Source organism: Opisthocomus hoazin, chromosome 8 (genome assembly GCF_030867145.1).
Source record: "Opisthocomus hoazin isolate bOpiHoa1 chromosome 8, bOpiHoa1.hap1, whole genome shotgun sequence".
Taxonomy (NCBI): Eukaryota; Metazoa; Chordata; class Aves; order Opisthocomiformes; family Opisthocomidae; genus Opisthocomus; species Opisthocomus hoazin.
In genome coordinates this window covers 19,262,792-19,287,458 of record NC_134421.1, presented here as the reverse complement: position 1 = coordinate 19,287,458, position 24,667 = coordinate 19,262,792, and the positions used below count along the sequence as shown (strand labels likewise).

At 47.6% G+C, this 24,667-nt stretch overlaps 7 protein-coding genes across 7 annotated transcripts; 4 read left to right on the top strand and 3 right to left on the bottom strand.

The window, feature by feature from the left end:
* The first annotated feature begins 288 nt into the window (after positions 1 to 288).
* LOC142362175 (histone H4) lies at positions 289 to 940 on the top strand. Its single transcript, XM_075428253.1, has one exon. It carries the CDS (start codon positions 338 to 340, stop codon positions 647 to 649), a length of 312 nt encoding a protein of 103 aa, XP_075284368.1. The 5' UTR covers positions 289 to 337; the 3' UTR covers positions 650 to 940.
* A 154-nt stretch (positions 941 to 1,094) lies between these two features.
* Positions 1,095 to 1,966, bottom strand: LOC104334539 (histone H3). The gene has a single exon (XM_009940183.2). It carries the CDS (start codon positions 1,964 to 1,966, stop codon positions 1,556 to 1,558), a length of 411 nt encoding a protein of 136 aa, XP_009938485.2. The 3' UTR covers positions 1,095 to 1,555.
* A 916-nt stretch (positions 1,967 to 2,882) lies between these two features.
* LOC104334540 (histone H3) lies at positions 2,883 to 3,754 on the top strand. Its single transcript, XM_075428241.1, has one exon. It carries the CDS (start codon positions 2,883 to 2,885, stop codon positions 3,291 to 3,293), a length of 411 nt encoding a protein of 136 aa, XP_075284356.1. The 3' UTR covers positions 3,294 to 3,754.
* A 157-nt stretch (positions 3,755 to 3,911) lies between these two features.
* LOC142362174 (histone H4) lies at positions 3,912 to 4,558 on the bottom strand. The gene has a single exon (XM_075428242.1). The coding sequence runs from the start codon at positions 4,509 to 4,511 to the stop codon at positions 4,200 to 4,202; it is 312 nt and encodes a 103-aa protein (XP_075284357.1). The 5' UTR covers positions 4,512 to 4,558; the 3' UTR covers positions 3,912 to 4,199.
* Positions 4,559 to 18,092: 13,534 nt separating this feature from the next.
* LOC104326362 (histone H2A-IV) lies at positions 18,093 to 18,874 on the bottom strand. Its single transcript, XM_075428355.1, has one exon. It carries the CDS (start codon positions 18,808 to 18,810, stop codon positions 18,421 to 18,423), a length of 390 nt encoding a protein of 129 aa, XP_075284470.1. The 5' UTR covers positions 18,811 to 18,874; the 3' UTR covers positions 18,093 to 18,420.
* A 282-nt stretch (positions 18,875 to 19,156) lies between these two features.
* On the top strand, positions 19,157 to 19,643 carry LOC104326361 (histone H2B 8). The gene has a single exon (XM_075428498.1). The coding sequence runs from the start codon at positions 19,182 to 19,184 to the stop codon at positions 19,560 to 19,562; it is 381 nt and encodes a 126-aa protein (XP_075284613.1). The 5' UTR covers positions 19,157 to 19,181; the 3' UTR covers positions 19,563 to 19,643.
* A 1,240-nt stretch (positions 19,644 to 20,883) lies between these two features.
* LOC142362264 (histone H3) lies at positions 20,884 to 21,358 on the top strand. The gene has a single exon (XM_075429064.1). It carries the CDS (start codon positions 20,884 to 20,886, stop codon positions 21,292 to 21,294), a length of 411 nt encoding a protein of 136 aa, XP_075285179.1. The 3' UTR covers positions 21,295 to 21,358.
* Positions 21,359 to 24,667: the final 3,309 nt, after the last annotated feature.

Here is a 24,667-nt window from a genome sequence, read left to right as displayed (position 1 = left end):
CGGGGCCGGGACGCCGGGCCGTGCGCGCCGGGAACGGAAGGGACGGGCGGTGCTGCTCCCGCCTCCCCCCCGGGAACACGATCCCGCGGCGCCCAGCCCGACCCGGCGGCGGCACTGCCTGTTTCCCGGGGCCGAGGCCGAGGCCCGCACCGAACCGCCCGCGCCCGCCCCCGCCCCCCGTCGGAGGCGATGGCGCGAACGCCGCTGCCCGCAGGGGGAAGGGCCCGCCCTTGCCCTGCCCCCTCGCAGTCCTCAACCAGGTCGGACCACCTGCAATATACACAGGCGCTGGCGGCCGTTCCCGCCACACGTTGCTGGTGCTGAGCACGGTGAGACCATGTCTGGGCGCGGCAAGGGCGGGAAGGGGCTCGGCAAGGGGGGCGCCAAGCGGCACCGCAAGGTGCTGCGCGACAACATCCAGGGCATCACCAAGCCGGCCATCCGCCGCCTGGCTCGGCGCGGCGGCGTGAAGCGCATTTCGGGGCTCATCTACGAGGAGACGCGCGGCGTGCTGAAGGTCTTCCTGGAGAACGTGATCCGCGACGCCGTCACGTACACCGAGCACGCCAAGAGGAAGACGGTCACGGCCATGGACGTGGTCTACGCCCTCAAGCGCCAGGGACGCACCCTCTACGGCTTCGGCGGCTAAACTTTGGTTTTCTGGGATACGTTAACGCTTTTAAGAACACAAAGGCTCTTTTCAGAGCCACCCACGCTTTCAACGGAAGAGCCTGAATCGCTCTTTATTCTGGTGCTGCAGTCGCGACAAAGGTAGTGGAGGGTGGCTTTTGCCGCTCGTAGCCTCTGCGGTACTCCCAGTCTCACAACGCCGCCCAAATTTGCAATGAGCGGCAAAAAATGCGTCTCCGTTGCATTCTCTGGGAAAAATCCCAGGGAAGGGCTGTAGCGGTAAATTTCTGGGGCTTCCCGGGTTTCGTAAAATGTATTGGGTTCTAAAAGAGAGTGCATCCTTTGTCCTCGACCTTCCAGCCCCCCGGGGTCCGCCTTCGGGAAGGGGAGGGGGGGAGAGACAGGCAGGCGACAAAGACGACGGCAAGGACTGCTGGACCGCTGCTTCCCAGCCACAAGGCTGCAGAGCAGCGGCCTCAGACGGGAAGCTCGGGAAATGGCGCCGTTCCCCCCTCTGCCACTCGAGGGGCGGGACACGGCGGGAAGGCGCGGGGAGAAGCAGCAGCCAGTGGCGCCCCAGGGACTGCAGAGGAAAGAGGCTGCGAACCTGGTGCGAAAATGCTTCCCCTTGCGAAATTTCTCTCTGCCCGCTGAAAGGCTGCCGGTTCTCTAGACACTGCTCTCGACCCCATTCACCACCTCCACCCCCCCAGCACCCTTAAACAGGAACATCAGGACCACGCAAACGAAGCGGGGCCCTACTGCTACCCGCGGCACCAACCTGCCCCCGTTATCCCCGAGCGCGGAAAAGCGCGCTCAGCACAAGCTGCCTACACCTGCTGCAAAAAACCAAGACTCAGCTCTCCCCGGTGGCCGTGTGGTGGCTCTTAAAAGAGCCTTTGGGTTTGCTGGGTGCCAAGGCAGCTCAGGCGCGCTCCCCGCGGATGCGGCGGGCCAGCTGGATGTCCTTGGGCATGATGGTGACGCGCTTGGCGTGGATGGCGCAGAGGTTGGTGTCCTCGAACAGCCCCACCAGGTAGGCCTCGCTCGCCTCCTGCAGCGCCATCACGGCCGAGCTCTGGAAGCGCAGGTCGGTCTTGAAGTCCTGCGCGATCTCGCGCACCAGGCGCTGGAAGGGCAGCTTGCGGATCAGCAGCTCCGTCGACTTCTGGTAGCGCCGGATCTCGCGCAGCGCCACCGTGCCGGGCCGGTAGCGGTGCGGCTTCTTCACGCCGCCCGTGGCCGGCGCGCTCTTGCGGGCCGCCTTGGTGGCCAGCTGCTTGCGGGGCGCCTTCCCGCCCGTCGACTTACGCGCCGTCTGCTTCGTGCGCGCCATCGCTGCGGAACCTGTTCCTCTCAGCGCCGCGGAGATAGCAAAGGAGACCTGACACACGCGACCCGCGCTGGCTCCCTTTTATCTCCGACTCTTGTTGTTCATTGGCTGATGGAAAGGGCCGAGCTCATTGGGCCAGCTTCAAAATCCGGCCTTTACCCCCTCTGTGCTGAAACTCAGTCTTCAGTACTCAAATCACAGCCTTGACATTTTCATCCTCCATTTCGTTGGAAAAGACTTTTCTGGTTTTTTTTAAAGACTTCTCTTGATTATTTGTGCACTTTATCAAGTTATTCTTCTCATATAATCCACAAAGGTACTGTGCTACCGAAGATGGGTAAATAAAACTATATCATATTTTCTAGTATTAACAGAAAATAATACTTTTTTTTCAGGTATACTTAAAAAAATCTAATTCTGTAAAAATCCGGCCACTTACATATTACCATTCTAAATTATATAGAGAAGTATTTGCAGAGGAAGCGAACTCTTTATATGCAACACGAAACTAAAATTTGTGTAGTGGTGTGATTTTTTCAGCAGCTGTACTTGTATACTTTATCACATCATGTTGTTAAAGGAAGAACCCTGTAAGAACCACCAGAGTCTCAAACAGCTCAGGAAAAAATAAAATAGAACGCGAGAAATAAATACTAGAGAAATAAAATTTTAAAAGTCCTTCAGGCTTCCCTGAAAATAAAAGGAAAAGAAAAATAAAATGACAACTGCCTATATTTGAGAAAGGCCCAGGCTCGGGGCGCCTTTGGCTGCTGTCGTGCCGCGGGGTGTTTCGGATCACCCAATGGCGTTCCTCGCTCCTTCGACCAATCAGAGCTGAGCAGGCGGGGCCGCCGCTCGCTATAAAAGAGGGCCGCGACCACGGCGCGTCCTCCCGAGCGCTTCGCAAGAGAGAGGAGGAATGGCGCGCACGAAGCAGACGGCGCGTAAGTCGACGGGCGGGAAGGCGCCCCGCAAGCAGCTGGCCACCAAGGCGGCCCGCAAGAGCGCGCCGGCCACGGGCGGCGTGAAGAAGCCGCACCGCTACCGGCCCGGCACGGTGGCGCTGCGCGAGATCCGGCGCTACCAGAAGTCGACGGAGCTGCTGATCCGCAAGCTGCCCTTCCAGCGCCTGGTGCGCGAGATCGCGCAGGACTTCAAGACCGACCTGCGCTTCCAGAGCTCGGCCGTGATGGCGCTGCAGGAGGCGAGCGAGGCCTACCTGGTGGGGCTGTTCGAGGACACCAACCTCTGCGCCATCCACGCCAAGCGCGTCACCATCATGCCCAAGGACATCCAGCTGGCCCGCCGCATCCGCGGGGAGCGCGCCTGAGCTGCCTTGGCACCCAGCAAACCCAAAGGCTCTTTTAAGAGCCACCACACGGCCACCGGGGAGAGCTGAGTCTTGGTTTTTTGCAGCAGGTGTAGGCAGCTTGTGCTGAGCGCGCTTTTCCGCGCTCGGGGATAACGGGGGCAGGTTGGTGCCGCGGGTAGCAGTAGGGCCCCGCTTCGTTTGCGTGGTCCTGATGTTCCTGTTTAAGGGTGCTGGGGGGGTGGAGGTGGTGAATGGGGTCGAGAGCAGTGTCTAGAGAACCGGCAGCCTTTCAGCGGGCAGAGAGAAATTTCGCAAGGGGAAGCATTTTCGCACCAGGTTCGCAGCCTCTTTCCTCTGCAGTCCCTGGGGCGCCACTGGCTGCTGCTTCTCCCCGCGCCTTCCCGCCGTGTCCCGCCCCTCGAGTGGCAGAGGGGGGAACGGCGCCATTTCCCGAGCTTCCCGTCTGAGGCCGCTGCTCTGCAGCCTTGTGGCTGGGAAGCAGCGGTCCAGCAGTCCTTGCCGTCGTCTTTGTCGCCTGCCTGTCTCTCCCCCCCTCCCCTTCCCGAAGGCGGACCCCGGGGGGCTGGAAGGTCGAGGACAAAGGATGCACTCTCTTTTAGAACCCAATACATTTTACGAAACCCGGGAAGCCCCAGAAATTTACCGCTACAGCCCTTCCCTGGGATTTTTCCCAGAGAATGCAACGGAGACGCATTTTTTGCCGCTCATTGCAAATTTGGGCGGCGTTGTGAGACTGGGAGTACCGCAGAGGCTACGAGCGGCAAAAGCCACCCTCCACTACCTTTGTCGCGACTGCAGCACCAGAATAAAGAGCGATTCAGGCTCTTCCGTTGAAAGCGTGGGTGGCTCTGAAAAGAGCCTTTGTGTTCTTAAAAGCGTTAACGTATCCCAGAAAACCAAAGTTTAGCCGCCGAAGCCGTAGAGGGTGCGTCCCTGGCGCTTGAGGGCGTAGACCACGTCCATGGCCGTGACCGTCTTCCTCTTGGCGTGCTCGGTGTACGTGACGGCGTCGCGGATCACGTTCTCCAGGAAGACCTTCAGCACGCCGCGCGTCTCCTCGTAGATGAGCCCCGAAATGCGCTTCACGCCGCCGCGCCGAGCCAGGCGGCGGATGGCCGGCTTGGTGATGCCCTGGATGTTGTCGCGCAGCACCTTGCGGTGCCGCTTGGCGCCCCCCTTGCCGAGCCCCTTCCCGCCCTTGCCGCGCCCAGACATGGTCTCACCGTGCTCAGCACCAGCAACGTGTGGCGGGAACGGCCGCCAGCGCCTGTGTATATTGCAGGTGGTCCGACCTGGTTGAGGACTGCGAGGGGGCAGGGCAAGGGCGGGCCCTTCCCCCTGCGGGCAGCGGCGTTCGCGCCATCGCCTCCGACGGGGGGCGGGGGCGGGCGCGGGCGGTTCGGTGCGGGCCTCGGCCTCGGCCCCGGGAAACAGGCAGTGCCGCCGCCGGGTCGGGCTGGGCGCCGCGGGATCGTGTTCCCGGGGGGGAGGCGGGAGCAGCACCGCCCGTCCCTTCCGTTCCCGGCGCGCACGGCCCGGCGTCCCGGCCCCGCGGCTGCGGCGCTCGGTGCCTGCGGGGGAGCCGGGCCCCGCCGGGCGCGGGTCTGCAGCAAAATCCGACCAATGGGGGCGGCGAGGCCGGGAGCGCCGCTTCCCGCCCGCGCGCTGCCGCCCCGCCCCGCTCGCGCGCCGCCGCCGCCATTTCGCTGCGCTCCAACAAAGGGCCCAGGCGGAGGGCACCCGGAGATTGCGGCGGTCTGGTCAGTCGATGTTTTCGGCTTTGGGGAAGTCGCTGTGCGGTCACGTTCCCGTGGCGTAGCCCTTCCACCTGGGAAGAACTTTGGAGCCTGGAGCCGTTGCGGTGTTCTCTGTTGGCGGCTTTATCGTTCCAGGAGAAGAAGGAGTTTTTTTTGCTGGAGATCTGTTGGCACCGCGGGTCCACGGTAGGGGAGCTGCTGCGGTGTCTCCGGTAGGCACCACCGGTGCAGAAAGGCCCGAGACGCTGTCTGTGCTCAGACAGAACTTTGATTTTTCTGTCTTACAGTATTCACATTTACCGTGAAATACATTTGAGGGTATTTTTACTTCATTCTCGTGGGATCATCAAATAAATGCTATTCCAAAGATTTTCTATTTACTGTCTCTTTCTTGTCCGGAGTTTTTCCCTGGTTAATTGTATCTGCAATAAATATAGAGGTTTTATTTTTCATGTTTGTTTGGTCAGGTATTTGTCATTTTGTTTGATTCCCCCCCCCCTTTTTTTCCCTGTTTCCTGATGTGTCCCCACTACTATAACTCTTCTTGATCACTAAAAGTTGTTTCTTGGTAATTTCACAGCCATTTCCCCTTGAGCCATCACACATTCATTATTTGTCCTTTTTCAATTCTTTTTTGTTGAAAGCATTTTCTCTCTTTTTTGGGGCTTTGGAGAAGGGGAGTGTTTTTGGATTTTTTTCTCTCTGTAACTTTACAGTATGTATGTTATTTAATTCAGTTTATGTTTGGTCACCATTTCGATAAGTCTGTTTTCTTGTGTAGACAGCTAGCTTAGTAGTGTTTTTATCAGCCTTTATTAATATCATCCTACTTAGTTCCACAGAAATAGCAAAGACATATTTATCTTTGCAAATCAACCTTTATGGTGCTGTTGGCACAGATGAAGCTCGTCAGTCTTTATTAGAATCGCCGTGCCTTCAGACACTATTTATCAGCTCACTGGTTGAAAAAAAATATATATTTTCAGCCTTTTTTCTCCCATTTACTGGTTACAGCATGCATAGTATAGAACAGAAACCTCAGTAAAGCCTCTGCATAAGCCTGAAGTGTCCTCTTCTCTGCCTATTACTTCTCTCACTATTTAATATTGATACCGTGAAAAGCCGGAATTGAAGACTCAATAGTCGGCAAACTATTAAGCAGGTATTCTTTATTGCGGCGCCAGGCACACTGGGGATCTCTCCTCCAAACGTGTGTACCGAAGAGACACAGTTACTAGGTATTTATGCTATGTTAACATACATATTAATTACATTTCCAAGAAATGTTTATCATAGTAATGTTTTTTCCGAGAACTCATTAATATATGGTAATGTCTGTCGAACATGTTTGTTTGGTGTCTCTCGGCGGGGGTCTTCAGATTATCCTGCAGCCTCCTTATCTCTGTAGTTTGCATACCTGTTCTCCCAAGGCCCAGGCGCCTAAAGGGATTATTCAGGAGTCCCTTGTCTTGCAACCGTCCCAATTATTCACAAAGAACCAAGACTTGTTTCTGACCACGTAAAGTGATAACATCCCCTACATGTTACGTTTGTTACATTTACAGTTATCAATATCATCGACGTTTTCCCTGGCAGTGCTTAGTGTGTTTTTCCCTCCTTTTGCCTAGAGTCAAAGGACCTCGTTTGTTCTCTTCAGGACTGGTGAGAGTTATTTTTACATTCCCATCTGGCACGTTTGGTTTTAGTCACATAGTTTTTTGCATATCTTTTCTGTAGTTTTGCTTTCATTTCACCTCATGACTTCAAATGCTTTAAATGTTAACATTCATGTAGATCATCCACTTAAACAATTTCATTCTCTTTATGTGGTTTAGTGGGAACAGGTATCCTGCCTTTCAGGCTGCCCTATTCACCTCTGATGCTTACTGGGGTTGGATGTTGCTTGGCACTTTGTCAAAAGGTTGCGATCTCTTTTAGCACACCTTTCTCGCTTCCTTTTATTTCTCTAGATCTCTCTTTGTGGCATTTATTCTGTGTTTAATATTTTTTCCCAGGAAATTTAACCTTTGCTTATTTTTTGCATCATATTTTCTTTATCCTCTTAATATTAGACTTTCTTAAATAACCAACTTTATATCCTTATCCAAATTCCACTATTCTTAAGAGTGACAACCCAGCTGAAGAGCCAAGACAACTAACAATGTAATTTGTTCCTGACCTAAGCAATATCTTAACTTCAAAAGGGGTAAAACCCACAGATGGTCCCGAGAGTGAATTTTTACTATGACTGATTTGACACAGAATCTTTATAGGTATGACAGCAATGTCACCGAAAATCCGGGAATAAAACCTCGTAACACCAATGTAGTGTTAAAAGGCAGGCATTCTTTATTGCAGCGCTGGATGCACGGGGGATAATTCCACCAAACGTGCATACCCCATACCCTTTCCGTGCAGTTTATATAGATTAAAATATACATATTCATCTGATTACATAAGCCCTTTCTTTCATAGTCAAATCAGTCCATTTTCATACACTCCTCCCACCCGCACTTGCGCAGTGCCTCCTAGTGGTGGTCGTCGGGGGTCCTAAGATGAAGGCTCATCCTCTTCATCACAGTGTCCGCTGGTTGACCCCAGCTTCTGCACATGCACAGTCCTTTTCTGGCTCTTGTCCCGTAGCTAGGTCGCTGTAACTATGTCGCTGTAGCTAGGTCGCCTTGACTGGCTCTAGGCGACCGCTAACATTTCAGGTGGGAAACTTTTGTTTCAGTTAATTTAGACAATAGATAAAAACCACAAACACACCTGCAACCATAGTAACGCTATTCCTATTAAAAATTTCCTTCACTACTATTGTTTAACATTGATAATTACCTGGAAACCAAACTCTCTGTTGCTGGACCTAACGTCCAGGTGGGCAGGGGCTATACAAGGGACATAACTAGCAACATGGTTTATGTTTATGGTTAACAGATTTCATCCCCTTGGTTACAGCAAGGTGCAGGCACATAGAATAGGTTGTTTTATTACAGTATGCTTGGGTTATCTGAGGAAATATTATTCTATATTTCATGATTGTTAAAGTGATGCTTACCCAAGGTTATCTTTTCCACACCAAACAACAGACAGTTTAAAATTTCTTGTTTTTCTTTTAGCATAATGTATGCATGTGGTATGTTTCTAAACTTTTCCCTGGCAGCTGTAGGTACAAAATAACAGTGTGTATTATAGAAGTGTTGGGGCAAACCTGGAAATAGACAAAATCAAGCCAAAAGGAGCAGCATACATCCTGTTTACAGGAGGTCAAATCTTTCAATGTTTTGGAAAAGAAGGAAGAAACTCTGAGCAGTCTGCATTGATTGAATTCTGGAGTAACTTAATTTCCTAACATGACATCTTGGTCTTGTACTTTATGACCAGTGTTTATTCTTCACTCCTGTTTGTTCATTTACATGAATTTTGTTACTGAGAAGCAACAAGTGAGTATATGAACTAGCCTTTTTTTTTTTTTTTTTTTTTTTTTTTTTTTTTTTTTTTTTACAGTTCAGCTTTTCCCATTCATGAAGACAGTATGGGGAGGGTGAAAACTTCTGTTTTGCTCTTCCTGATCAGGCAGCATCAGTTGGAAGAGCCTTGAACTGTCTCTCATGATGTGGGAAAGCAGCCTGGGCACAGTGGAGTGAAGTAGCAGGTTGGGTGAGGGCAAGGAGCGAGGAAACGACTCTGTTCCTCTACCCACTCCAGGCGTGTCATAGCAGATTCTAGCACTCTTCTTCCCTTCTACATCAGCTTTCAATGTCCCATCCTGCTATTCCTACTAATACTCCTGGCCTTCCCAAAAGACAACCATCCCCTTGAGGAGGCTGTTGAGTAATGCGAATTTCAAGATTAGTTTTCTCTTCAGTGATCTACATTTCTTTGGGGTTTTGAGGAAAAATGTTATCTGAAGGAGCTTCTGATCTCTCAGTAGATCTGCCAGCAGATGAATTTTCAGTTCAATAGCAGAATTAACACCAACTTAGAAAGTCTTTGTGATGTATTTTTGTCATAGAAATGTTGCAATTTGTTACAGATTTGCTTCACCACCTGAAGCAGAAGCTTGTGACAAATGTGCTATTTTACGTCTGTGAAAAATCTGTGAGGGAAAGGAATGACATTGCATCATCTTCCTAGGAAAATGTAAGTGATCTCAGAGCACAATCACATGAAATGTAGAAGTCCAAGTAAACACGGGGATGGAATTTTGCATAGGATGACAATCAACATAATGAAAATATTATGGAAGTTGTCTAATTCCATGAAAAAAAAATTATTTTAAGGTGCATCACGAATTTGTTAATTAAAGCACAGGTTAAATCAGTGCTCTGTGCATCCTACTCGTATGGAGACTCCAAGATGTCGATCTCTGCCCAGGTCAACAATCTACACCTCTGCACGGGCTGCCTGCCAGGATGTTGAAGACCGACCATCAGCGTGACTGATATTTTTCCCTCAGCATAAATGTGAATCCCACATTTTGCACCTGACAACTCAATATGCCCCAGATAACTATTAGACTGCCAGAGTTTTGGTCAGCTTAGCCCTTGTTTTCATTCTCGTTCACCAGGACTGACCTGATGGACCTGGCACCTGGGCTGACTGCTCCCCAGGGGTCGGCCTGCGTCAAGACACAGCAAGGTTTTTTCTCCAGGGTGGGTTTGCCTCCAGACTCTACTTGCAACTCTGTACTGAAAGCCACCACAAGTGCATTCAAAATCACTTTTCTCCAGGTGAAAGTGTTACTGGAAAGCAGTAAAATAATTCACTCTCTAAAACTTAAGTTTTGGAGTTTTAGAAAGCAGACATTCTTTATTGCAGCACTGGACGCACAGGGGATAGCTCCACCCAGTTGTGCGTACCGAAATGACAGAAGTACCAGGTATTTATACTATGTCAACATACATATTCATTATATTTCCAAGAAATGCTTATCATATTCTTGTTTTTTTCAATAACTCATTAGCATATGTTAATGTCCTTTGCATATGTCTGTTTGTGCCTCTGGGTGGTCATCAGGGGTCTTCAGATGAAGGCTCGTACTAGTCATCACAACGTCTGCTGGTTGACCTTTGCTTCTGCACAAACTCAGTTCCAAAAAGCACATAGGAGAAAGTTACAAAGTTCTTTGCAAGGCAATGACCTATTTTTTTTCAATATATAGTAATTAAATATTAATCTTACTGGCATTATCTTGATAATGATTATCTTATGCTGCTGCTGTTCTGTATTATACTGTCTTTTTACACCTCCAGTGTGTTGTATGTGCATGCATATCCACAAACACATCCATGCATCTCGTATGAAATTTTCTGTTGATATCTCCCCCACCTAAAAAAGCATCAGAGCTTCTCTGATGCGGCTGCAAGGTCTTTCAGCAGTTAGCAGTCTGTGCACACACAGCGAGTGCCTAGGATTAGCAACTGATGGGAACTTCATCACATACAGAGACATGTGGATTTGGACTTCTGGATCATACTGAACGATGACAAATCAAACCATCATTTTGGTGATAAACAAGATCTCCATTTGCCTGACCTGCAACAGTGCTCTTGTCATGACCTCTACGGCGTACATATCTTGGGGTCTCCAAGCCTTAGGCATTTTGGATGTCATTAAATGAAAATAAACTTCAGCCTCCTCATTTACTCATTTTTTTTTTTTACCATAGTTTTCAGTTTCACTGCCTGTCCTCCTGCCCCTGATACCTGACTCAGTCTTCAGAACTGTTTCACCACCATCTTCCACCTTCACTGAACCCTCCAGGTTGATCCTAATAAAAAAAATCCTCCCATATCTGGAACCAATAAATAAAAAACCCAATTTGTTCAATTCTCAGAAACAGTACAATGAAAACAATTTGAATGTCCATAATCAGCAGAAGAGGAAACGAAAGAAAAAATGAGGATATTGTATCTTTATACCATAGTAGCATTGTGTGAAAGAGTTGCACCTTGACTACTGTGCTCATTTCTGACCTCTACAGCAAAAAACAGATGTAGTGCAACTAGAAAAGAAAGTGCTGAGGAAAGTGACAAAGGTGATTTAAGGTCTAAAATGGCTTCTCTACTAAGGATACAAGGACACTTTCAGAACAGAGACAACTACTGGACGAAGATATTATTGCTTATTTTCTTCACTATCCATAAGCTCAGTGTCTAAGTCTATCAAATTTAGTGAGGTCCAATCAGATGAAAAAGTTAGTTACCAACCAAAAGGTTATTGAGGCCAAAAAGGCTGCCAAACATTCATAGGTGGTTTCCTGAAGTAAATGGACTTCTTATCTCTATAGCTTTTTTCCAAATGAAAAAAAAGAGATGAAGACATGAAGTGAAAAGATGAGGATGGAGCCATCTCTTCTATAGAAATTAATTCTGGAGAACACAGCTGCTTGCATAGCCAGAAGTGCTTCCTAATGCTAGTGATAAATAGTTCCCATCTCTTAAAGACTTCTAAACTGATCCCTGGTGGTAACAACCACCATTTAATTACAATTCACTTCCCCAGGATAAACTTTGGTTTTGCCATATGGTCAACCCCCCTGCCCCCAACAAACAACTCCCAAAAACCTTTTCCCCTAAAAAAAAAGCTCCTTTTCATCTGTGTAACTATTTCTTTTTTTTCCCCTCAGGGCTTCCAAGTTACTAGCACCCTGGTTTGTGCAAAATTTCCATGGTTCTCAAATGAACTGTTTGGGGAGACAATAGAAGTTCCATGACAGTGATGTGGGAAATTGACGTTTACTTTGATTTTGCTATAACTTTAGTTTGATTTTGTTATATAGCTTTGCAGCCATGTCAAGGCAAGGATTAAACCTCTGATCTTTGGTTTGGTCCTATTCTTTGTAATCTTTCTAACAAGGACTGCTGTGAGCTCAAATGTTGATAACAAGGACTGGTGCAAGACAGGTAAAAGAGACAGGGACTGATAACCAGAACCCTGTTGTCTGTAAGAAGCCCCCCTCTAGCTGAAACTGGTTTGGCGGCTTGGAACTCAGCCAACACAGACAACTCAGCAGTTTTGGGCCAAAGGTGAAAAGTACACAGTGAGGAAGACTACGAGCCTTCATCCAGAAGACCCCCACAGAGGACCACCAGATGACATTGCGCAAGCACTAAAGAGGGGCAGAATATGCTAATGAATTCCCAGAAATAATTATAATAATCACACTTGTTCCCAGAACTAATTGCAATAATCCAGCCCACTTAGATAAACTTTGTAATAAATAGGTGCACGCTTTGTGACTCGGTGTGCAAGTTAGGGGGAGCGATCCCCCTTGCACTGGGCACCGTAATACAACGTACCTGCTTTATAACTCTGTGAGTTGTGGAGTTTGTTTCTGCACGTCAACAGGAAAAAGCTGCAGCATCTGTAGGAACAGGGAAGGACTTCTTTTCTATCTGAAATCCCTCCCACATGTCAAGAGCAATATCCTTCGTATACAGAGTCCTGAAATAATCGTATCCTTTAAGAAGTGATATATAGAGATGCCACCCAGAGAGGAAGATAGTGGGGAGTTTTTTTTGGTTTTTTTTTTTTTTTTGTTTGTTGTTGATTTTTTTTTGTTTTGTTGTGGTTTTTTTTTTCATCAGCCTAGTTAGTATGGTAGGGTTGTTTCTGTGCCATGCAGTCACACATCAGGTTTTCTAGGACAGCAGGCAGGAATGCTGTAATGATCATGGGCTCCTTATAGCAGTAGTTTATCCCGCAGGATGGTCCATTGCTCTCTCAGCCATGAAGTCTGCAGAATCAAAATAACATTTTCTAACAGAGCAAGTAATAGAGGGGATTGTAAGAAATGTGAAACTATAACAAAAACCCTTAATATTTTCTAGTTTTTAGTAGTCTTTAGTACTGTAACTTGTATTCCTGCATGCACAGTGATCTAACGATGTAACTGTTACACTAATCCTTGTTTTCTCATTAAGGAATGTAGTAGAAGGACATGGGCACAAGCTATCACTTAGTCGTTAGACAAAATAATTAAGTGAAACAAGAGTGGTCTTGGTTCTCAGCAAATAATTTGGATAATTGTGGGATAAAAGAGACTCCTAAATAATTCCACTCCAGACAGCTCAGCCTTGGGAGGGCAAATGCGCCAAGCTACAGAGATAAGGTGGCACCAAGAGAGCAACAAGACCAGAGCCAAACACCCTGAAGGACATGATGTACGTGATCCTAGAACTGAGTTTGCACAGAAACAAATGTCAATCAGTGAACAGCGTGATGAAGAAGATGGGCCTTCATCTTGGGACCCCCAAAGACCACCCAAAGATGCTAACAGACATGCGTGAAAGATATTTACATATGCTAATTAGTTCCTAGAAATATAATGAGCATTTACATATGTGATTGTATTTAACCTGAAGCAACAGGGTGTCTGGCGCACACGTTTGGAGGAGAAATCTCCCGTGTGCCCGGCGCTGCAATAAAGAATACCTGCTGAACAGTATACATTGTGCTGTTAGATTTTTCCTACCGGATCTTCGAATCACAAGCTGGAAGCCCGACTGCTCCCTGCTCCTGGTTGTGGGGTTTTTTTTTGTTTGGTGTTTTTCTTTTTTTATTTTTTTTTTTCCAACCGCGAGTAGCAGCCACAGCATAAACAGAGCACAGTTAAAACAAAACCAACGGTCGATGCAAGCAGCTCCGGAGGTATCCAAACCGCAGGCTGGTCTGAAGAGCAGGCAGGGCGGGGGGCTCACCAGCTCTCCCAGCCTCACGCGGCAAATTCTCCTCTTCCTCGCCTGCGGAATAACGGAGGGGAAACGACTCGGGGAGGAGAGGGGCGGGGGTGGCAGGGAGGGTGATCGGAGGGGGAGAGGGAGGGCGGGCGAGGGGGAAGGGAAGAAAGGAGGGAGGGCGAGGAGGAGGGAGGCCCCTTCCCGGGCAGGATTGGTCAGAAATTGCTGCAGCGGCGGCGCGGGGCGGGCAGTCTCAGCTGCTTTACAGTGCTGGGGGGGAACCCCCCCAAACCGGTCGATACCCCCCCGTTACTCAGCTGTGCCATAGTAATATTAAGGAGACTCTGCGAAGAAGCACAGAGAAAGACATCCAAGGAATTACCTGTGGTTTATGGCAATCTGCTATTTTGTTAACATTAGATACAGTCAGAGCATGTATTGTTACCTGCAAATGCAGATTTATGCTGCCTTTCTAAAGCTATAATTAAATTGACTTTCAAACTTCAGTGCTGTCATTCAAATTTCCTGAATGTCAACATCAGTGCCTCTGAAATCTTGTGAATGGAGACATAGAAGTTTCTTTCATCCTGTACTGTATAGCTCAGAGAAATAAACAAACAATATCAATAAGTATTTTTGTAACGTCATTTGGTGTCTAAGCTGGCCTGTATTCAAGGCAATTTGAGTAGTACCATCAGTAATTTACTTTTCATAAAGTTTCTATACATTACACCAGATTTGTAAGTTACTCCTAGGTGATTGTTGTGTGATTTTCTATGTATGGTTGGAGAAAGGTACTAAAGGAACTAAATGTTTGAGTGAAGGAGTTTGAGAATAATTTATGAATAGACCAGTAAATGTTTAACCTTTGTGTAGACTGTGTCACATAATTCTTAAAATAAGTTTTACGAAGAACAGCTTACAGCTGGAAATAGCCTCAATAGCAGACAAATAATTCCATTCACTTTTGTAGGCAAATGCCCTGACATGCCTACATTTTTTGTAAATACAGTAGCCAAAAGCAAATTCTTCTCCTGAAAGGCAGAGAGGGGAATAAATACATTTTCCTCTAAGACTGTGGAAGATTGCTTAGTACAAAGGGAGTTTGGACAAGGGCTTTGTGCTGTCCACAATCAGGTCGTTACAGAGCAATCAAACATAGTCTTTATCAAGAAAAACGTGAGTAAGACTTTTTGAAGGAAAAGAACATTTAAGGACCTTTCCCATATATACTGTTGTCACTATGATAAAATGAATGAAATGTGAATGTTCTTTTTTCACTTCACTCTGTTCTACTTGTTTGTCTACATACTTGGTAAAGTTTCTGCAACAGAGCACAGCTTTTGGTTTTGCTGTTTGGGGTGTTTTTTTGTGGTGTTTTTTTTTTTTTTTACATTACCTAGCATATTATTTTCTAGCTTTTTATGGAGAAACAGAAAACAATGAAGTAACTACAGGTTGAATAACATTCTTTGGGAGAAGGTTGTCTGAGAGATTGCACTACCTACACTATAGCTAGTACTTTAAAGCATAAGGACACATTTTCTGTGGGCTTAAAGGTCAAAAGCAATTTAGATCATCTATGACATTAAAGATTTTTTCATGACCACCATAACCTGTGATGCACTGTTCTTAAATCTTGAGCCTTCCACCTTTAAGCTGAAATCTGCTTCAGAATTTTGGCTGTCTGAATAGTTAGAAAGGAAATTGGAGACAGATCCAGATTAATTAGAAATTCAGCATCTTAACTGAAAGAAAATACTTCTTATTAAGAAAACTTTCTTAAACGTCATCTGTCATATAAGTAAATAGGTGCTATACTCCAATTCTCTCTTCTAACATATATGGGACTTACATTTAACTATGATATTCAGACAAGATATGTTCATTTGTAACAAGCATACTGACACAAGGTAGAAGAACATACTGCCTTTGTACATCAGGTGCGGATACATGGTCAGGAGAAACAAGGAAGAGGAACTATATATAGTAAATGTAAGAAAATATTCCTGTCATGTTTTAGCTTGAAGAAAAAGAGGATTTGGTTTAAAGAACTCGTCAGTTTGCCTGTACTAATAAAAACATGCTAAAAACATCATGAAAATACTGTTGGTAGTATAGAAAACAGCACATTAGTCATAAACTGTTATGAAAGGAAACTGAGCTCTTTATGAATTATCTCAAAGGGGAAAAATGGCTAGAAAGGCAGAGAATAACATGGTAAATTTTGTGATTTACCACTACTGAGCACGATTAGTTTATAGCAAAGAAGACAACAGAAAAAATATACTTAAGACTAGATTTCAAACAGTTCGTATCTCATTTGAAAATAAAGTGTTAGAATACTTGTTGAATGATTTTTCAAATATCACTGGGGAAAAAACCCTCCTTCCCTAATTTCCAAGAGAAGAAAACCAGATGTACTTCCTTCTCAGGCACTTCAGTGCGAGCATTAGTCCTAAAAAGAAAACTGTTTGCTCCTCACAGCGCCTTAGCAAGGGCAAAATGAAACCTGGGAGGCCTCTGTTTCAAAACACGGGATTTTCAAATGGCCCAATCAGGGCCTTCTGCAAAGCGATCCTCTGCTTCAGACCCGAGTGATCTCTTCCCCCATACTAAATATCCACCAATAGAAGGTTATTATTCTTAATGTACTACATTAAATAAACTGAAATTATTAAACAAATGGTTTAAACCTAGTTCTAAGCCTCAATTTTCAGCTTAACTAATAATCAAGTCCATCTCGGAACAGTGAGTGATAAATACCTAACACTACTCCTTCCAAAAAAGACAGAACGGATAAAAAAAGAAAAAAAAGTCCTTTGCCTGTTTAAAGAAAAAAAAAAAACCGAACCAACAACCCAATCTCGAAAATTGTGCAATAAGCAAGTACGGTTTAAAACACGTCCCGCAAGTCTCATCTTGTTTCCAAGCAACGCTTCACCCGGGCACTCCTGCGTTACCTCCCCCCTCTGCTTGAAAAACATTTCCGATTAACACGTTGCCACAGTGACTCACTCCTCCGCCTCCCGAGGGAAGACACTGCAAAAAGCAGCACGGTTTTCCTCGCCTTACTGCTCAAGGGCCCCTTTAAAGATGAAAGAAAACACTCCCCAGCCCCCAGCCAGAGGCTCCCAGCCCCCGGCGCTGCATTCCTGACTCTCCTACGGGCGGTTGTGTTTTCTTCCGCATACCGAATTGAAAACAAATAAAATCCTGTAAAATCCGGCTAACAGAGGAAGGAATACAGTGTACCTTACAGGGGAAGGAGAAAAAAAAAAAAAAATTAAAATAATCTGTTCTGAGAAAACACAGAAGAGAGAAGAGCCTTCATCACCTTCCAGCAGGGCAGACTCCCCGAGGGTCCTCGCTATGAATACCGGCTTCTCGCTGATTACCTGGATTTATATTCCCCTGACACCCTCTCCCCCTTTTTATTTTTTAAACCTGCCTTTGACCACGTCAGAGACTCTGCTCGCCGCTCCGGCCCCCGGCTCCGAGAAACAGCAGGCGGCGTCGGCGGGGGGCTGCAAAGCCCGCGGCCCCAGCGCCACCGCGCTTGTCACCGAGGCCGTGCCCTCCTCCGCGGAGCGCAAGGGGCTCTCGCGCTGAAGCGGGCCAAAACAGCCGCGAACAGCCCCCAGAAGTCGGCGGCTGCCGCGGCCGAGAGCCCCAGAAAGGCAGCTTAGGCTGCCAAGCCCAACAAGGCAGCTTCGAAAAGCTGCCAGGAGGCGACACTGTAAGAGAAAAGGAGATTTTTGTAGAAAAACCTAAAAGCGCTTTTAAAAACCACCCACGCTGTCAGAATGAAAGAGAACGGATATATCGCTTCAAGTCCAGACTAGTAACAGCGTGATCCCATGGCACGCGTATGCGCGACTTTCCACAAAGTTCTGTAGGAACTCACACGCTACAGGAGACTAAACTTCAGCTTGCTTCACCTTCACTCGTGATCCTCCATCACGATTCGCACCCCCACCACTCAACCACCGCAGCCCTGTGGAAACCGTCCTGGTTAGTCACGAGACAGTGTCCAAGCAATATACTCAGAGTTCTCCCACTACTCCTCAAAAGCCGAGAACTGCGAGCAGAAGGAAAAGGCACCCGACGAGCAGCCGCCCCGCGCAAAGCGCGCGGACTCATTTTCCACCCGCGAAAATGGGGCAGCGCGTTTGAAAACCGCGCGCTCCCCCCAGATTGGTCGGAAGCGGCCCCGTACCTCGCCGCGGGTGGGCACAGAGGCCCCGCCCCCTCCCAGCCCACCTCTGCCCGGACTGGAAGTGGCTGCCCCCCGCCGAAACCAGGGATGGGGGGGGAAGCGAGCCCGCCCTCGCCGTGTCCTCATCTCTCCTTACACCACGCCGCGGTGGCTGACGTCAATCGCAACTGCTGCCTTTTATTGATTTTTCAAAAACGTGAAACTGAGAACCGCTTACACACGGACACCTGAGCTCCTAAAGAAAGGAAAGTACAGGGACCTACATCGATCAGCAAAGTAAAAGTTGAAGACGCATAGAAACTTACGCTGCAGAAACCTTCCTCCAACATCTAAAAAATTTCCAGACACACCAAAACACACGGTGTCCAGACAAGCACGTATTTGTCTGCTCAGGTGTTCCTGCTCTTTCTGGGACAACGTGGGTGGCTCTGAAAAGAGCCTTTGGGTCGGTTGTTGAAAGAGATTTACTTGGCCTTGGCCTTGTGGCTGTCAGTCTTCTTAGGCAGCAGCACAGCCTGGATGTTGGGCAGCACCCCACCCTGCGCGATGGTCACCTTGCCCAGCAGCTTGTTGAGCTCCTCGTCGTTGCGGATAGCCAGCTGCAGGTGCCGCGGGATGATGCGCGTCTTCTTGTTGTCGCGGGCCGCGTTGCCCGCCAGCTCCAGGATCTCGGCCGTCAGGTACTCCAGCACGGCCGCCAGGTACACCGGGGCGCCGGCACCCACCCGCTCCGCGTAGTTGCCCTTGCGCAGCAGCCGGTGCACGCGGCCCACGGGGAACTGCAGCCCGGCCCGCGACGAGCGCGACTTGGCCTTGGCCCGCGCCTTCCCGCCCTGCTTCCCACGGCCGGACATTGCTCAGATCAAAGTTTAAAAAAGTAAAAAAAACAAACCCCGAGTACAAACCTAAGCGGCAAAGAGAAACGCTGCGAAATCGGCACAAACAGAGCGGGAGCCGCCACCCTGCCTTTTTATCCCTTCCTTCTGGGGTCCGGCGGGACTTCTCATTGGCGGAGGCTGCGTTTGTGAAGTTGACCAATGGGAAGACGGATGAAAGACCGACAAATGGAAGATGCAGGGCGACTTGACATCACAAACCCGTACTGTCCAATAGGCGAAAACAACCTTGAGTCATCTCATTTGCATACCGCCCCTATAAATATGGGTGTCGCCGCTATTGTATTTACGTCGTTCCTGCGGTAGACAGGTAGTGACAGACTTGTGAAATGCCGGAACCGGCTAAATCCGCTCCTGCTCCGAAGAAGGGCTCGAAGAAAGCCGTCACCAAGACGCAGAAGAAGGGTGATAAAAAGCGCAGAAAGACTAGGAAGGAGAGCTACTCGATCTACGTGTACAAGGTGCTGAAGCAGGTGCACCCGGACACGGGCATCTCATCCAAGGCCATGGGCATCATGAACTCGTTCGTCAACGACATCTTCGAGCGCATCGCCGGCGAGGCCTCGCGCCTGGCGCACTACAACAAGCGCTCGACCATCACCTCGCGGGAGATCCAGACGGCCGTGCGGCTGCTGCTGCCCGGCGAGCTGGCCAAGCACGCCGTCTCCGAGGGCACCAAGGCTGTCACCAAGTACACCAGCTCCAAGTAGAGCGTCTCGGACCGCCCCTTTTAACCCAAAGGCTCTTTTAAGAGCCACCCACCTTTTCAGTAAAAGAGTCGTTCACACTGATTCGGTTCGGTGAGTCGTACTTCTGTTTAGCACTGTTTTAGTTCCCAGACTAAAACGTGTTCTTTAATAGCGGAGAAAATGTTTGTCTCGTTAAAATGCGGCGAATCGTTTAGGTCATCTTGTACATGCCCTACCCCGGCTATTCATCGGACAGGTCTATAAGAAGAACGTTAAGCACCTAATCAAGTTCTAAAGGCATTAAAGTTTTCCTGCCTTAGTTTTAGAGTGATAATGTCGCCTGTGGCGTTTTAATAAATACAGAGAAATCTACATGTAGCGTTTAGGGTGTGTTGGTGTTTTTCCCTGCTGTTTTGATATTAAAGTTGGTTTTTTTGTTGTTTTTTCTGCTTTTTTTTTTCCAGTAACTGCCTTATTGCAAAGCAGTTTATACTTTTTTTTTTTTTTTCTAACAAAAGGTCGTTGTCCCCTTTAAATATTCGCTGTCATTCTCAAACGACTTGGCTACAAACCAAAGCGGCTTGTTTATTCAGGAAGCTCCATAGGGATTAGTCTGTGTATGCGTGATGTTTGAAAGACAATGTTTAGTGAAAGTTATCACGGCATGCGCAGCAGAATTGAAACGATGCAGAGAAAAGTATAATTTTCTTAGTCCCAAAGATTTCGTATGGAGGTGGCGTAGGTTTTTTTTCTGCCTTTCTTTGACAGAATAAGCGCGGGAAAATAAAGGGGTTCCTCGTAGCTCCCAAGTGACAAGGTGATGGGAGAATACAAGCAAAAATAAGAGATGCTAAAGAAAAAAAAAAGTGAATGAGTGCTTTATCGAAGTTCAGGTGGTGCAGGATGTGCAGGGAAGGCTGGCTTTTCGAAAAAGCCTTGTGCAAGAGGGCTGAAATCCTGGCTTCCCGGGAAAGAGGCGGTGATAAAAGCGTCTGTTGCACAGCCGGAGTGAAAAATCCGCGTTCGCTGGCGGGATGCCGCTGTGGCAGAGCGCCCAGCCGCCGCCAGCCCTGCTTGGCGGGGTCGAGCTGGGGGGAGAAGAGAAGCGACAGGGCCGTCTCCTGGGAGCGGGGGAGGGGAGCGGGAAGCGGCCGCGACAAGACCCCCCCCCCGCTTTTCCCCCCGCCGGACGGCGGGCTTTTCAAATCCTTGCCCTTGTCCAATAGAAATTTCGCCTTCCCGCTAGCCAATCAGCGGGCGGGGATGGCTATAAGTAGCGGGCCCCGCGGCGGCTCCTGCACAGGCTCTCGTTGTTTGGTTCTCAGCGGCCGTTCCTGGGAAGATGGCGCGCACGAAGCAGACGGCGCGCAAGTCGACGGGCGGGAAGGCACCCCGCAAGCAGCTGGCCACCAAGGCGGCCCGCAAGAGCGCGCCGGCCACGGGCGGCGTGAAGAAGCCGCACCGCTACCGGCCCGGCACGGTGGCGCTGCGCGAGATCCGGCGCTACCAGAAGTCGACGGAGCTGCTGATCCGCAAGCTGCCCTTCCAGCGCCTGGTGCGCGAGATCGCGCAGGACTTCAAGACCGACCTGCGCTTCCAGAGCTCGGCCGTGATGGCGCTGCAGGAGGCGAGCGAGGCCTACCTGGTGGGGCTGTTCGAGGACACCAACCTCTGTGCCATCCACGCCAAGCGCGTCACCATCATGCCCAAGGACATCCAGCTGGCCCGCCGCATCCGCGGGGAGCGCGCCTGAGCATCCAACCAACGGATCGCTCAGACTATCGAAAACCCAAAGGCTCTTTTAAGAGCCACCACGTGGCCATGAAAGTGCTGTAATCTCAGCCCTGTGTAGGGAGCGATCTGTTTCATTGTGCTTTTCAGGTAGCTTTACAGTGACCGAGAGCCCCATATCTCAACAAGTAAGTACCAAACAACGCGCGACTCTAGTTTAAAAGGGCCTGAAAGTGATTCAGATTGTAGCAAAGCAGTACGGTGGGGTTAATTCCTTCTGAGGTGACTGTGCTGGGACAAATCTTAAAAGCGAAAATCTGTTTTTACGCGTTTTTTTTCCAGAGAATCTTTTAGCAGTTAATAAGTTGTAATCACAGGCTTTCTTTTTCTGAACGTGAAAGTGTCTAGCTGTGAATGATTCAGGGTTTTCTCCTGTTGGATTCTGTTTTAAAAGCATTCCCACAACGTCCTTGAGCTCGTAGTGGTGACTACGGAACCCCACACTTTCGACAAGATGTATCGAGAGATAAGTATGTTATAAACGCCTCTTTCCGTGCTACCTTTATATTCCTGTGGTAACACTGCGGTCTATAGTCCAGAGGGAAACGCTGTTTTCCTCAGCATTTTTTGGGGGGCGTGGGGCGGGGAACGTTTTATTTCTGGAGGTGCAAGAAGTCCTTTCCCGCCCTGCGAGGCAAGGCGCTCGGTCGGTGGTTTTCTCAGTGCTTTTATCACTCGCGGTCTGACCGTCCCCGTCGTGGGCGACGTCCCTCGGGCATCTTCAGCCCCTCTCCATTACCTCTAGTTTGTTCCCGAGATAAATGTGTTTCCAGAGACAGCTGGCGGTAGGACGGTTAGTAGGAGGGTAACTTATGCGACCCCTGTTTTCACTGATGGCTCTGGGTGTCCTGTCCGAATGATTAGAGATGCCTGTTTGGATCAATTTTCTCCATCCCTGTTCTGGCTCCCGGAAATATCTGCTGTAATGAGCACAGAGAGTGTGTTTTCTGAGGGGTGTTGGTGATTATAAACTTGGCATCGGGTCCAGAATTACTGTTAAATTGAGACTTTCCATAACTCACATTCAGTGACTTCTGTGAACCTACTTGGACAACGAGTTTTTCCCCTGGCTGTGAGTTCAGCTGCACAGCCGCTTGCCCTCCTACCCAGTAAATCTGTAGCTGGTGCCTGAAAAATGTCTATTTCTAAAATTACATCTGACTTCCTATCGCCTTTCAATTACTTTTTTTTTTTTTTTACACTGCAGGCCGCTTTCTGTAATTCGGGGGGCTCGCTGTTCCATTGGAGTATTAGAAAAGATGTCTTTTTGGTTTTTCGACGCTATAATTGAGTAGCTGTGCCTTTAAGAAGCTGTTGTATTGAGACGAATACAGCTTTCGTTTAAACTCGGGAACAAGGAGCCACGGAGCCTTGCTTAAAGGAAATATTTCTGCTTAGCCGAAAACTATAAGTCTCTGAGCTTTCCGTTAACTGCAGATACGCTTCATTTTAGGAAATCTTCCTTTCTGTGTGTCAGGAACTTGGACTCTGCACCAAAATCTGACCAATCAAGTGCCTCTAACACCATTTTCTTTCCCTTGTTTTTCTCACTTTCGGCCATTTTCTGTTACTTCACCTCGGAGGGGTAAAAGGGAGGGGGGAAGGTATCGGGAATAGATTATTTTAATTCACAAAGTACTCTGCAATTTATTCCCCCCCCATTTGTTTATTGACATAGGATTAGTGTTTTTCAGAACAGTTTTTGTTTTTTTTTTTTTACAATGGTAGATGATTACCACTGATTGCAGAAAGGAGTCTTAGTAAAAGCGAACTCATTTCCTGTTACTGTCTGTGATAGTGAAAGATCTATTTTTTTATCTAAACCTGTTTACATACATTTATGATAAAATTATTAATAATAAAATACAACGTAATAGCTGTTTTTTATATTTTATATAGCAGACAGAACACTTAGATTTCAGCAGAAGTTTGGGTCAAAAAGGATGCTTTTTTTGCACATTCAAGAAATAAATTATTTTTGAGGAGTGAGACAGGGAAAATGGTTGTATTTGCCTTAGTCTCTATTTTAGTCTTTTAGAGACCTTGGACTGTTCTACTAAATATAGCATTACTTGGCCTTATTCTGAGAGTTGCATGCTTGAATTTTAAAAAATATGAATGCTCCATCATCTGAGAAGGAAACAGATGTGTAAGATTTTTTGCAGGGAAGGTGAGCTCTTATGAACCCTAAATTATAATGCCTGAGTCTAAAGTAGTTTTGGAGTATAATACATTATGAAAGGACACTAATAATAATTTGTTATAGCTTGTCCTAGGAGATGATGCTAGCAGTTAGGAAGAATTTACTGTGCAGATATTGAAGTCTGTAACAGCTGCAGAAGGCTGTGGTAGCGATATAGGGAACATTAGTAGACAGACTATTGTAGTTTATACATTGGGCTCTGCTCTTCCATCCTTACACAAGTGATATATCTAATCTGGAATCCTATCAGCTTCCATATGGTGTTGAATCACCTAACAATAAAAGAGAAGCAACAAAAATCCCAAATCAAGTGTACGTGGGGGGGGGGGGAACTTTTCATAGGGTACGAATAAGAACTGGTATCAAGAGTAGTTCATTAAGTGTGGTTTTTCTGAGCAAAGGTAAACTGCTTAAGGAATTGAAAGACATTTTGTAATTGCTATAAAATTAAGAAAATAAAAATTAAAGTCTGATACAGAATATATGCTGGAAGGTATTTGTTAAAACAATGTCTGAACACACCACAACTCAGAAATAGCCACTGAAGGTATGTATGTAGTAACATTTCTTTAGTCTAAGACGCATGCAGGTGACTTGGTGCAAGACTTCCTAACACAGAGAGAGTAAAAGTGAAGCTTCCTTTGGTACCAGCATGGTCCAGCAACACTTCTGTGTTTTTTGTAGGAGAGAATGAGCTGCCAGGTAGAAGCTGGCTGTGAGCAAGACTGAGGACTGGCTCGGAAAACTGTTGGTGCTTTGCCTTGTGTGGCTGTTTGTAATCATAAGAGGTGCTTTTTGCAGGTGATTTCAGATGTTTAGTAAGATATTTGGCTAGAAATGTTCCTGACTGTTTAGCTACCTCCCATGAGTGATCCGGCACTCTGTTGGCATGATATGGCTCAAATCACTGCTTATAAGAATGTACGTCTTATCAGTCCAATGGGTAAGACAGAGCATAAACACTGAGGTCCTGGTGAAATACTTCCTTTTATCTGAAACATATAAAAGAAGGTGTGGTGAAAGCATCCTTCTGGAACAAAAATATTTCAATCCGCCCTGCTTGATACATACCAGTTTCGGAAAACCTCTGAACAAACAGATACACATAAAAAGCGGAGGGGTTTTCCTTTGA

What these genes read in the sequence shown, in the direction of transcription:
- LOC142362175 (XM_075428253.1), top strand. Translation starts at nt 338, where the DNA reads ATGTCTGGGCGCGGCAAGGGCGGGAAGGGGCTCGGCAAGGGGGGCGCC.
- LOC104334539 (XM_009940183.2), bottom strand. Translation starts at nt 1,966, where the DNA reads ATGGCGCGCACGAAGCAGACGGCGCGTAAGTCGACGGGCGGGAAGGCG.
- LOC104334540 (XM_075428241.1), top strand. Translation starts at nt 2,883, where the DNA reads ATGGCGCGCACGAAGCAGACGGCGCGTAAGTCGACGGGCGGGAAGGCG.
- LOC142362174 (XM_075428242.1), bottom strand. Translation starts at nt 4,511, where the DNA reads ATGTCTGGGCGCGGCAAGGGCGGGAAGGGGCTCGGCAAGGGGGGCGCC.
- LOC104326362 (XM_075428355.1), bottom strand. Translation starts at nt 18,810, where the DNA reads ATGTCCGGCCGTGGGAAGCAGGGCGGGAAGGCGCGGGCCAAGGCCAAG.
- LOC104326361 (XM_075428498.1), top strand. Translation starts at nt 19,182, where the DNA reads ATGCCGGAACCGGCTAAATCCGCTCCTGCTCCGAAGAAGGGCTCGAAG.
- LOC142362264 (XM_075429064.1), top strand. Translation starts at nt 20,884, where the DNA reads ATGGCGCGCACGAAGCAGACGGCGCGCAAGTCGACGGGCGGGAAGGCA.